Source organism: Mobula birostris, chromosome 26, assembly GCF_030028105.1.
Source record: "Mobula birostris isolate sMobBir1 chromosome 26, sMobBir1.hap1, whole genome shotgun sequence".
Lineage (NCBI taxonomy): Eukaryota > Metazoa > Chordata > Chondrichthyes > Myliobatiformes > Myliobatidae > Mobula > Mobula birostris.
The window spans coordinates 5,155,216-5,169,265 of NC_092395.1; the positions used below are offsets into that span (position 1 = coordinate 5,155,216).

Below are 14,050 nucleotides of genomic sequence, written 5' to 3' on the forward strand. Positions count from 1 at the left end.
TTGGAACTCTATAAAGTACTGGTGAGGTCTCAGTTGGAATATTGTGAGCAGTTTTGGGCCCTTGAAACTGGAGGGGGTTCAAAGGGGGCTCACAAAAATGATTCCAGGATTGAATGGCTTGTTGCATGGTGTGTTTGATGGCTATCTTCACTAGCATTCAGAAGATTATGGTGGTGACCTCATTGAAACTTATCGAATGGTGAAAGGCCTTGAACAATGTATGTGGAGAGGATTATTCCTATAGTGGGAGAGACTAAGACCAGGGGGCACAGCCTCAGAATAGAGGGGTGTTCTTTTAGAATGGAGATGAGAAACTTCTTTCGACAGAGAGTGGCAAATGTGTGGAATTCTTTGCCACAGGCTGCTGTGGAGGTCAAGTCTTTATGCATATTTAAGGCAGCGGTTGTTTGGTCAGGGTATAAAGGGATATTGTGGGGATGGGGTGTTGGAAGAGGCAGGAGATCAGGGCTGAAAGGAAAATTTGATCAGCCACGATGAAATGGTGGAACAGACTTGATGGGCCAAATGGCCTAATCCTGCTCCTACAATCTTGATGTCTTATAAGTGTAACCTTCTGGTTGCCCGGTGGTGTTTGTCTAGGGCAGACAGTCTCTGGCCCTGCCAAATGTGTGAAATCTGAGGTGCAAAACCTTTTGTTTGTGTAGATGTTGTGTGATGTGTTACCCTGTTACAAATCAGTACCACAAAATAACAGTATACCATATGCAATTAAACAATTTAGCTTTATCATTCTTAATTTGACTAAAGGGTTAGTAAAGTAAAACAAAAAGAAGAGGGCCCATTTTAATGAAACAGTCTAATGTGTACAAGTTGGAGCTCGTGGCTCCCCTACCGTTGGTCCTCCATCAATTTCCCCTGGGCTTTGTCGACTCCCAGCCCCACTCCAAGTCCACACCATCCGGCTGTCTACGACCTCTCCTTTCAGGCATCTTCTCTCCCCATCTTCTGCTGAACAAAAGACGCAGATCATCTGTCTCAGGCACACAACAAGAAAAATATGCTCCCTTCATTAGACGGTGCACATTCCAAAGTCCCCGTTATCTCTAGCTGTAACCCAAACATTGCTGCTACAGAAAAACCATTACATTAGTAGTGAAGCCTTTCCTAGGGTGTTGCATAAGAATTTTGGAAGTAGATGTGTTGCGGCAAGGGGAAACTTATGAAAGGAAATTATTTTTAGTTATGTCACAGATATGAACTCTGAAGAAACAAATTTTTCAGATTTGTGGATAGAATCTATCAGAAAAAGTGGATGGCTAGAAATGAGAATGTGAGTGTTGATGTCCATAACCTTTATTTTAGGAAATATCTGCTCATCCAGTGTTGGATATGAAGCAAAACTGCCTGAAACTTTAGACACAGTGGAGTTGTCATTCAGGTGGCGGTGTGGTACGGTTGTGTGTGGCATCAGAGTCTTTGTTTTTTTAAGAATATTGCTCAATTATATTCAAGGACAGGTTTTTGAGGACCATGAGTGCTAATGATGCAAACATTTGGAAAACATGCTTGGAGGTAATAAGAATATAAAGGCAGAAAGAGACCATGTAGCTTCTTGTGCCTGCAGTGTAATTAAGTAAGATAATGGCACAGGCTTTTCCTCAACATTATCTTTCTGTATTTATTCCAAACCCCTTAATTCCCTTGGTGTAGAAAAATCCATTGATGTATCTTAAATATACTCAACTATTATGGCTGTAGAAATGTGACAGCACTTTGGTTAAAGATTATTTATTCTCAACTCTTTCTTGAGTTGTAACACCTTGTTTAGGACTGTAACCCATGTTCAAAATAACCTAGCCAGAAATAGCATCAACTCTATCAAGCAATTTAACAATTATGTGCTTCATAGAGATCAAGTCTCATTCTCCTAAATTCAAAGAGCCAAATCCCTGTGCATGAGGCAAGTTTGGCATTTTAATTCTGGTGAAGGACCTTCAGCATGAAATGATTCTTGATTTTCATTCTACAGATGCTACCTGACCCACTGAATATCTCCAGTATTTTCTGTTCCAGGTGCGCAGCATTTGCAGTTTTTTAAATCTTTACCAGAAGAATTAATTGAGTAAACCTTCTGTCATATTCCTTTTACTGTAATATGTTAAGTAGGAAGATCAGATTTGTATACAGTATTCCAGTTCTCAGTTGGGTCTCTAAATTGGCGCAAAATGTGTGTAATATTGTACTTAAGCCCTCTTGCGATTAACGCCAACATACTTTTTGCCTTCCTAAATCCTTGCTGAACCTGCCTGACAGCCTTTCAACTTTTCTGCATATTTTGAAAAAGTCTGCATTTTTATTTTCAAACAAAACAGGTGACTCTGCAGTTTTCCATTTTGTACGGCATTCCTCAATTGAGAAAGGGATTATAATTTTGGAAACAATTTTCATTAAATGAAAAAATTTAAATTAACAAAGTGTTTCCCATTGGTTTGGATGTAAAATTGGCTGTATATCAAATTGAAGAATTGAGACCAATGCAATGAAAAAAAAATTATTGGTAAATTATCTGAAACAAATACAGAATTTTATTGGCTGCTAAATACTAAATTATTTCAATTGATTTGCTCTATTATTTAGCTTGGTAGGCACAGCTGGGCTGCTTTCTGTTTTGGCTATCTTGTCCTAAAGCATTATATTGTTTGTAAATGGTATGTTAACTCTTTCAAAGTTAGCAATTCGTAAGTATAAAGTCTGCAAATGCTGGAGTTAGTAATTGCTTGTTCACTGTCACTGTAGCTTCCCAGTTTTCTATTTCTAATTTGTGCAATGTGCCTTTGCTTCCTTTATTTTGATTTAAGACCCTGGTTTCAGATTGAACTAAATTGCTTTCTGTCATATTATGATTACTGTTCCCTAAAGGCTCTTCAACTACCAAATCATCAATTATTCCTTCTTCATCAGGCAAAATTAGATCTAAATGGCCTACTCCCTCATTGATCCCTTGTTGGAAATGTATTGCATGAATTCGTGCTCTGCAGTCTTACTGTTAATTTTTCCTCTATGTAGACTAAAGTTTTTTTATTATTTTAATTATATTACTTTATTTTCCAATCTTTTACTCTGTTATGATATTATCCTTGTTATTTAAGAGCTTACAAACTATGCCATCAATTTTTCTGTCCTTCGCAGTTTAATAGCTCCACTCAAGCTGATTTTCCACTTTTAGGGTTCCTTCTTTCTACCAACTTTACCCCTGCCTTTATCAAGGTTACTTTGCCTGTTTTTCCTTTACACTAAACAATCCTGGAATATTTAATTATTCCTCTTGGTTATTCCCCATTCTGGTACTTCTCTTGCCCATTCTACTCTCATCACCTCCCTCTGGTACCCATCCTCCTCCTCCTCTTTCTTCAGTAGTCCACTCTCCTCCCCATTCAGATTCCATTGTCCTTCAACCCTTTAACTCTTCCACATATCACCTCCCAGATACTTATTTCATCCTTCCTCCTCCACCCTCCTACCTTCCCCCTCACCTGTTTTCACCCATCACCTGCCAGCTTGTACTCCTTCCCCTCTCCCACCTAATTCAGGCTGTTTCTCCCTTCCTTTCTAGTCCTGATGAAGGGTTTCAGCCCAAAGCATTAACTGTTTTTTCCCCTCCATAATGCTGTTTGGCTTGCTGAGTTCCTCCAGCATTTTGTTCGTTGTTTTGGATTTCCAGCATCTGCCGAATCTCTTGTTGATTATTTCACATCTGTTTCTCTTTAATGGCTATACAATTATACGTATTTATTTCAAAAAGACGCCTGGACTGTGCGTCCTTGTGGACAAGTTTGCTAGAACTGTTGGGATGGTTTGAATGAAGTTGGCAGGGAGTGGAGGAAGTGGTGTGAAGTCAGGTGATGGAGAGGTTGATAGTTCTTCTGCATATTGCCTCTGAGGAAGGCTGGACAGCGGATGGGGCATAAATGCTGTCAACTGGATGGGTTGAAATGAGTTTAATGTGAGAAGTACTAAGAACAAAGGTGAAGAACTTGGAGCATGAAATAATGCCATTACCAAAATTTGGGTATCGTAAGGGCGTTATCAGCTGCTTGATGTTATGCCATTTAGATGTTTCAAGAGAGGTAGCGGGGTGGGAGTGACGGTGTAAAACAGGGATAATATCACAGCTGCAAGAAAGAAGGACTGAAATATCATTCCATACTATAATTCTATGTAGTAAGGTCTTGAAGCTGACTTAATCAGGATGTATTTTAAGGCTCTTTTTGACATTGTTGGAACTAGCATTATTAACTGTTTTTCAAGCTAACATTGGAACTTGACAGGAAAGAAGAATTTCTATAAATTAGTTGTAAAAATGAACATTAATCAAATTCTTGTCTAAGTAGAGATACACTCAGATTTGGCAGATACTAGTTTTCAGAACTGGTCAGTTCCAATGTAACAACTGAATTATTTAATTTCTTTCTCCACAGACATTACCTGATTTACTGGACATTTCCTTTTGGTGAGGCTAGGGCCTTAGAAGTGGCTTTGAACTAAATTTCAAAGTCTTTCCTTGTCACTTTCCGTGATTTCTTCATTTGTAGCAGCACCAGTTAAACTACCAACCAAACAGTGGAATCATCTTTGCAATCATGGCTTCGCCTGTCAAGAGAGATTCTTTTGGTGCTATCCATAACCTGTAACTAAAAACTAACTGATTTTCCCACTTCCTAGTTCTAGTAATAAGTCTTCCCCAAGTCCATCATCCTTACTGTGGCATAGGCCACCAACTGTAGCTCACCAGAGCCCTCAGTCCTGGGCTGTAGGTTGATCAGCTTTCACCACACTACTTCATACAACATTTAGGCGAAGGTCCTTCCTCACCTAGGGATGATGTCTTTAAAGCTTATGCGGGTATTTCTGCTTCTTACAGGATATGATTGCTAGCCTCATGCCCAACCCCCTTTCTTTCGTAGTCGAACTTGGAACCGTCCATGGAGTTAATAGGTCTTCCACCTGAAACATGAACTTTTCCTCTCCAAGGATGCAGTGTGACCTGTTGGGAGTTTACAGCATTTTCTGTTTTTATTTTTATTTTCAAATTTCCATCATCTGTGTATTTTTGTACGATTTAAGATTAAGCTAAATGTAACTTCTTTAAAAAATCATATTAGCATTTTTTTTATATAGTAAAAGATATACTGGCTGAAATATGTCCTATTATTTAATGGTACACTGCTGGAGATTGATTTGTAATTATTCCAATTATTGAAAGGGTTATAGGTACCCAGCTGTGTGTTATTGTATATACATTAGCCTTGTGCACTACTGAGCTGTGGTGAATGTGGAAAAAAAAGATTTTTTCCTCTATTCTCTGTATCTTTCATGCTACCTATTTCAAACCAATCTTTAATTTCCTTTTTGTATGCTGTCATCTTCCTCTATCAATCACTTGCTTTCCACTTTCTCTTTGAAGGAGGGACCTGGTGAATGGCTGACTCTTGATTCAGAGGTCATAATGACAGATAATGAAATTTGTGGAACAAAAGACCCAACATTTCACAGGATTTTGTTGGACACTCGATTTGAATTACCACTTGGTAGGTTTAAACTCTGCTTCAAGTTCCTAGTCTCATTGGCGGTAATTTCTAATTGTCACCCTTCAAATGAATGCAAAGTGTTGTTTGCTTATCAAACTTATCCCTCACAGACACCCTTTTACCCTCTGTATTACTTAAAATTAATAATTATTAATGATTCTTGTCTTGACACTCATCCATTCATTACCTATTTAAATATTTAATAACTTTGGATTAATGTTTAACTGCCATTCATTCTTTGGGGCACTCCTCTGTTTTTGTGGATGTTTGCAAAGAAAAAAACTTCAGGAAGTATATTGTGTACATTTCTCTGCCATTAAATGTACCTTTTGAAACCTATTGAATGAATCAGATGCTCGGTATTGCTTTCTCCTTTAATTTCTCCTTTGAATATTTGTATTCCATGTAATTCCCTTCACTGAAATGGAATTGCCCTGCGAGTTGTATTTCTTAGTATCTTTGTAGTAACTCTCCTTGAACCTGGTGGTATGTATTTTCAGGCTTTTGTGTCTGATGCCCAATTGGTGAGAGGGAGAGGGGAGAATGTCTGGGGTGGGTAGAGTCCTTTATGTTGACTGCTTTACTGGGTTAGTAAGAATTATAGGAAGTGTCTGGAGAGAAGGCTGCTCTCTGTGAAATTCTGAGCTGTGTTCACAAATTTCTGCAGTTTCTTGCAGTTGCCAGATCAAGCTGTGATATATTTGGATAGGGTGCTTTCTGTGGTACCTCTATAAAAGGTGATGAAGGTCAAAGGCAACATGCAAAATCTCTTAAGCCTCCTGAGGAAGTGGAGGCGTTGGTGTCCTTGGTGCTTGTGGTTGGTCCAGGACTGGCTGTTGGTGATGTTCATAGAAACTTTGGCCATAGCATTATTGCTGTAATGAGGAATGCATGCACTGCTCCCCTTTCTAAAGTCAGTTAGCAGTAGGCCTTGCTATTTGGGTTAATTTTCTCAAAGGGTTCATTTAAGACAAATAGTTGACATAGTGTAGACTTCGGACTATTAATTTTGAGACATTTTTTCAGAAGAAATGGGTCAGGAGCGATTGCTTCTGTTCAATATTCTCATTGTATTAAATTTCACGAATGGGTATCTTGATGCTGTAAGGGAACTCTGCTGAGAAGGATAGACACAGCTTGGTGACGACCACATTCATTTTGGATGGAGATGATCTCGCACTTAATATTAACTTGGACATGCTGTCCCTTTCAATTGTTTATTGATTAATTTAAAATAAATATTCACATTTGTGAATTTAGTAATGGAATCCAGTTTGTGAAGCCCATTTTTCACAAATATGATTATGTGACATAATTTTGTTGTTAATAAGTTGATTTGTAAGCAATCAAACACTTCATGGAATAGTAAATACATCAAAGTGCAAATGTTCTGTTCAATTTGATGTACTCAGATCATACAAAGTAATTGATCTACTGTACTAACAGCAGCAATAAAATGTATAAAATTCAAAATACCAAAATGAAAATGCCTTAAAATCTAAACGTGCATGTATTCATCACAGTTCTACTGGCAATGCACTTTAGAGTAACAGTTAATGATATGCTAATGAATTGACAGGGAAATTCATGAGAAAAGACAATGTTTTCTTTCACAGGCTAAATGCAGTTCTGAGAATTCAAAACACTATAATATCTGAGACCCTTCCATTGGTTGATGTTGACCATGGATGTTGCATCCTAGCTGATTATTTTTGATATGCAAGCCAGGACAGTACAATATAGAGAGCAAGCAGTTGCCCATGCAGTAGCACCCGCTCACCTCTCTCCCCCCCCCCCCCCCACCGTCCATGCAGCTGATGAGGCTTAAGGAATGGAGGAGACCGATACAGTTTGGCACCAGCGGCATTGCAGGAGTTGCCAGTCAGCATGAAATCAATGCAGAACTGCCTTAGAGATTCGAGCTCTGGATTTTTCCTCCTGGCTTTACTCCCAAACCCTTCTCCGTGAGTGGGTATAGCCACAAGGCAGTGGAGGTTAGAGATCAGAGTTTTCCCTCGATGAGCTGTCAACCAGGCTGAGAAGTCCCATCTGCCCAAAGTGACTGGTTTTAAGGTGCCAGTAACCTTTCCTTGTCCCTTGTCCTTTTAGTAGAAACGCTTCTGCCAGGCTTAGTAGCTAAGCCGCACATACAGGCCGGGAGCTGGACTTGGTTGTCTGAGGCTATTTGAGACGCACGTTATTGGAAGCGTTTAATGGGTAATGGGAGCTTTCCCCCATTACCCCACCCCCCAGCTATAACAATCTTAAGGAACCTATGATATCTACAATACAAGCTATTACATTAATGTACAATTATACTAGAAATATTATGTAATGAATAATGAGATTTGGCCACACCTGTTTTAGTTGTCGGATGCATAAGAAAGATAAAATTGTGCAACAGATTTAGACTTTTCAAAACATAATCATACAAATTGTTTGTGTTGTGAAGTTGCTTTATTTTATTATATAGATTTTTTGAAGTTGAGTTGTTACTTTCAGTAAAATCCTTCTTTCCATTGCAGATATCCCAGAAGAAGAAGCACGGTACTGGGCCAAAAAATTGGAACAGCTGAATGCAATGAGAGATCATGATGATGTAAGTGTTAAAAGCAGTGATTTTTGTTTTGTATTTGCAGGTGCAATTAATATTAATTTAGGAAATTTGAATCCTTTTGAATTTTAGATGCTCCCCTTTGTAAAACTCAGCCCTGGGAGTCAGGGAGAACAGGATTAAATTTTTGTATTCAGTAGTGTTCACTTAATTTCAAGTGCAAGCATTTTCTATCATCTTCGCAATCCAAGTTCTCGTTTGGAGTATAATATTTTGGTGTGCTATTACAAGGTCATTATGGCATGCAGTTTGGTCTCATTGTTAAAACAGTAAGTTGAACAACAACATCTGTAATTTGCATGTGCATTCAAATACTGAAGTTTGTAGACTTGCTAAGGATTGTGCTTCTCCACAGGAAGCTTAATGACAGATTTTCACCAATGAATTTATTGTTGAAATTTGTGAAATGGTTGGAAGTTACTTGTCCACTGAAGATTCCAGAATGTGTTATGTCTGCATTCTGTTTTACATGAATTTTCAACCATTGTGGGAAGTAAGATTTGTTATTTAATAACAATCTAAGTGTGAGATCTCATTCCTTCATAATTAAGTTTCTTAAATCTTTAGTGCAGGCTCTTTCTTTCTGTATTCTGTATTTCTGTATTCTAATACAATCTGTTTTAAGAGGTATAGATCAAGTAGATCACCAAAGACTTTTTTCCCTCCAGGGTGAGAATGGCTAATTTTAAGGTGATTGGAGGAAGTCAGACCTGCCAGGGATGGTGATGTAGACAAATACATTAGGGGAATTTATAAAATTCTTAGATGGACACATGGATAATAGAAAAATGGAGGGCTTTGTGGGAGGGAAGGGTTAGATTAGTCTTAGGCTACGACTACACTACGCCGGATAATTTTGAAAACAAAGCCTTTTCTCTTTGTTTTGACCCTCTGTCCACACTGAAACGGCGTTTTCATCCCCCGAAAACGGGGATTTTCAGAAATGGTCTCCAGAGTGCATAAATCTGAAAACGCCTAATACCCGTTGTAGTGTGTACGGGGTAAACGGAGAGATTTAAAAACGCTGTCATGACAACACCACAACAACAATGCTTTTTCTGCTTCTGCTTGGTACTGCGCAAGCACTGACGTACGGCTGTTATAACGCGCAGTCGGTGTGAACGGCGTGAGAGTTAAATTGTAAAGTGAGCTTTTTTGACTATTTTAAAAATGTTTTATACATTTAACAAGGTGCTTTATTAATGCAACAGAGTTAGTATTTCAATGTTTGTCGTCAGCCGGGCCATACTGTCCGTGAACTCCCAGTTGGTTGCCTCCATACGCTTCAGTATTGTTTTTTTTAGTTTTAAGTCCTCCTGCGTGAGAGCCAAGAGCAATTAGAGCAATTCCTTTAAAGTTTTTCTACTCTGTGACTGGACAAATGCGCACCAAGTATACTGTTTCCTCTTCACTTGTTTTCTGTGTGTCCTGCGCATGTCCAAATAATCCGCCTAATGTGGACGGAGATATTTTAAGAAAACGCTTAGTGTAGACGCCTGTCGTTTTTACTCGAAACCAGCGTTTTCAAAATTATCTGGCGTAGTGTAGATGTAGCCTTAGATTAGGTTAAAAGATCGGTGCAGCGTCGTGGGCTAAAGGTTCTGTGCTATGGTGTTCTATTATAATCCCCCTTTCCAGGTTTATAAGTACTTCTGGCTTAGCCCCTGTTTCATCTCTTCCAAGGCAATTGTGCGAGCAGCCTGCCTGTGTCTGGCCTTGTCAACAGATGATATAAATGCCCTTTAGAGGTGTCATTGCTGGAAATGTATTATGTAATGTAAGAACAAACTATGGTGGATATTGGAAATCTGAAAGGTTGAAAATATTCAGTAGATCAGGCATAATCTGCGTAGGGAAAGTTCTGTTCCAACAAATGTTCATCAACCCAAAATATTGCTCCATAGATGCTAGTTGACCTGTTGAGTCTTTCAGAACTGGTTGCTGCATGAAGGATTAGGTGAAGTCTGTGTCCGTAAGATTTGAGAACAGAATTGGGCAACTTGGCTGATTTATTATCCTTCTCCACCCCATTCTCTTTCCTTCCCCCCCCCCATAACCTTTGACACCCTGACTAATCAAGAACCTTTCAACTTCTGCTTTATATATAACCAATGATTTAGCCTTCACAGTTATCTGTAGCAATGAATTCCATAGATTCACCACCCTCTAGTAAATAAATTCCTCCTTATCTGTTCTAAATGGCGTCTGTGCTTGGAAACCGATGGTGTCAATACAAACACTATGCCTCAGATTTAAAAACTGAAGTATATCGCTTGTGTAGAGTTCAAACTATTACAGCTGTCAGACATCTAATATAATGGTACTACTTTGTTTCACATAGTATACATTCCAAGAGGAGGAGGAGAGGCCTTTACCTGTCCCTGGCTCCCAGTGTTGTAAGTACAACCAAATAAAAGTAAATGGTATTTGAGTCTAATTATTATGCCAGAACTCAGTTGTTAACTTCTAAAATTGCTATAGGAGGCAGTTAACGTATAGTGACTGATGAATATAGCTATGTTTCGCTATCTTGTTCTAATCAAAAATAAAGAAAAACATTTAGTTTAATTGCCTAAATATTATTACTTGATGCTGTCATATATGGCCTTGGTTTTACAGGGGTTAGAAATATTATTTAATATTATCACCACTTTTGAGGAATAAGATTCCATCTGTTGTCATGTTAAGATTAAATCAGTGGTTGAATGGACAACCTAATGGTCTCAGTTACGCCCTTGTACCAGCCCAGATGAATGTTCATCTTTTCAGATACAACCTAGCCAATCTCTTAGTTATTGTGTCAAATTCTACTTCATTTGATTCAATAAATTATAAACTAGTGCCAAGTAGCATGAAGACCTTGCTAGCATTAATATGACAAAAGATTTGTTCCACTGATGACAAACTGATATGTTCACCTACGCCGTAGCAATTAATGTACTGCAGTTGCAAATAGCTTTAAATTAAAGTCAGGAACAGTCACGTGTTTACATTATCTATAACACAGTAATTGTTCTCAGAATTCTCTTTGGGGGAAAATTGTTTTTTTTGATTAAGATTATTTTTATTGAGAAATAATTTGTGCCACAGTTTGTGCAGTTAAATGTTGAAATGCAGTGCAGTTATTTTTGCCTCTACTTCATTTAAAAACTATGATCTTGGGGAGTTGAAAACAAACATATTAATTAGGAGCAAGAGCACGCCTTTCAGCCCTTCAAGCCTGCTCTTCCATTTATTAAGATTTTGGCTGATCTGACTAACCTCACTTCCACATTCCTGCCTACCTTCAGCGGCAAAATTGATCCAAAATCAAAACAAATAATTGCTGACAGACTGAGACCCCACAGAGTTGTTATACTTGCATGACATGCCCATGGCTCCAATGATTGCTCCAAAGAGTCGACTTCCTTATTCTGATCTTTTATTAGCAAGTGTACAGTTCAGCATTATTGAGCACTATCTCAGTGATGAGCAAAGATATGATCTCTGTGGAGCCAAGTTACAAACTGCAACAACATAAACATGAATACATAATTTGTTCCCTTCGCTTTTACCACGCCCCCAGTGATGTGGCTAGTTATCATAATAAACTTAATCGTGCAGCATAGAATATATAGCAAATAGAGAAGATATATGGCTCCTACACTACCCATATTTATTTTACCAGCCCACTGCTTGTTAAGAACTTGTCCCTGTCCTTTGAAAATGAGTCTACCTTTTTAGAGAGTGATGATTGGATCTAGGTTCTCACTCAAAAGAATTCTCTCTATACCCACCCTGCAAAACCACCTTGGATCTTCTGTGTTCACTCTCCTCTCAGTCTTGTAACTTCCTGCCAAAAGAATATTTCCTAAGATAATGTAAGAACAAAAGAAAAAATTAAATAGGAGCAGGAGTAGGCCATGAATCAATAAGATCATTGCTGATCTAGTTGTGGCATCAGCTCCACCTACCTGCCTTTTTCCCCCCATAACTCTTAATTTCCCTGATATGTGAAATATTAACTGTCTTAAATATATTTAATGAGGTAAGCTGTTTCAATGGGCAGTGAACTCTCTGGGAAAGACAATTTCTCCTCATCTTCATCCTAAACCTATTTCCCCAAATCCAGAGGCTGTGTCCCCTTGTTCTAGTCTCACCTACCAGTGGAAACAACTTTACTGCCTCTATCTTGTCTACCCCTTTCATTATTTTGTATGTTTTTATATGATCCCTTCTCATTCTTCTGAATTCCAGTGAGTATAGTCTGTGGCAACTCAATTTCTCCTCATAGGCTAACCCCCTCATCTTCAGAATCTACCCAGTGAACCTCCCCTGCACCCTTTGCAAAGCCGGTATATCTTTACAAAAGCAAGGAGACCACAACTGCATGCAGTACTTAAGGTGCAGCCTCACTAGTGCCCTAAAAGTTGCAGCATAACCTCTCTGCTCTTAAGTTTAATCCATCTAGTGATAAAGGCCAACATTCCGTTTGCCACCTTGATAACCAGTTGCATTTGCTAATTTCCAATCTGCCAGGAGTCCAGAAAATTTTTGGTAATTAATCAATAGCACATGTGCTATACTTTTCACCATTTCTTTCAGCAGGCTGGGAACAGGTGACTTGTCTGTCTTTAGGCCCACTAATTTTCTCATCACTACTGCTTTGGTAACAGTGATTGTATCATGGTCCTCACCTCCCGTCGCATTCTAACGTTTCTATTTGGCACGTTAGATGGGTCTGCAGTCTCTCACCTTTTAGATAATGTGATTTATATCTTTCATAATGTCATGCATTCAGAGTTGTGGAGATGTACAGCACAGAAACAGGACCTCCAGAATGGGCCTTTGCATAGTTTCCCACTTGCATTCTATTTGTCCTTTGTCCACTCAAGTTGTCACTTTCCCTTTATAGGCTCCTTGTCTCCTGTTAGTTTGTTATGGCACAAAACATGAATAATTGGTTTACCATGTTCTGTGGTGTTGATCTATATCATTTTTGATTTCTTGGATTCAAATCCTAGTTGGGAAATTATTGTCATCTGCCACAGCTTGAAATTTAATTCTTGCTTCATAATCTGAACTGCGTGATTCTCCAGTAAGTAACAATTCTGGTGATGGTATCCAGAGTTTCTCATGAGACCAAAAGTGAAGCTATCACTGCACATTTTTATAATAAATGAAATTTGACAACGTAACAAAATGATCAATTTCTGATGATGTTGTACTTTGAACTAAGCCAGTGGTTCCCAAGCTTTTTTTAATGCCCTGGACTCTGGACCCTTATCATTAGCAGAGAGGTCTGTGGACCCCAGGTTGAGAACCTCTGAACTAATCAAAATATTGTGCTGTGCTTTTCTGAACTGTTACGAAATACAAATTGGCCAAAGGCAAAATTCTTTAGTGAAGAGGAAGAGCTTTGAGAAGGAGAGGCAGAGGGAAATGAAGGACAAGGAAGGAAATTCAATAGCTTTGGGCCTCTAAGGCTGAACATGCTGCTGACAACAGTGGAGTAATTACATTTGTGGGTGAACTGGAATTAGATCAGGGTAGAGATTTTAGAGGGTTGTTAATCCATTGGAGCTTGCATAGAGGAAAAATTCTGCAGGGACTTGAAAACATGGGGGAGAATTTTTAAACCTGAAGTACTGCTTAATTGGGAGTCAGTGCATGGACTTCCGTGAATGGAGTTAGCACATAGTTTTGGATGGCTTTTCCATTAAGGAGAGGAGCATGATGGAGCCTAGCCTGGAATTTAGCAACAATGGAATGCTCTGCATATTCTTCAATGGTATTAATCAGGCCATTATGGTGTAACATTGACTTGTATTGTGTATCATAAATACCTCCGTCACCCTTGCATGTCCACATGTGTCATTGCAAATGCCCTTTGGTCTGTTCTTTGCTT

The 14,050-nt window shown here is 38.7% G+C and overlaps 1 protein-coding gene across 1 annotated transcript in view; it reads left to right on the forward strand.

Moving 5' to 3' along the window:
* Positions 1–14,050, forward strand: part of LOC140187981 (protein unc-13 homolog A-like) — a 289,194-nt gene that overhangs the window by 60,921 nt on the left and 214,223 nt on the right. The window contains exons 5-7 of the mRNA XM_072243844.1: positions 5,426–5,549; positions 8,075–8,148; positions 10,505–10,559. Of these exons, the coding sequence (XP_072099945.1) occupies positions 5,426–5,549; positions 8,075–8,148; positions 10,505–10,559 (253 nt within the window). The remainder of the gene's footprint in view (positions 1–5,425; positions 5,550–8,074; positions 8,149–10,504; positions 10,560–14,050) is intronic.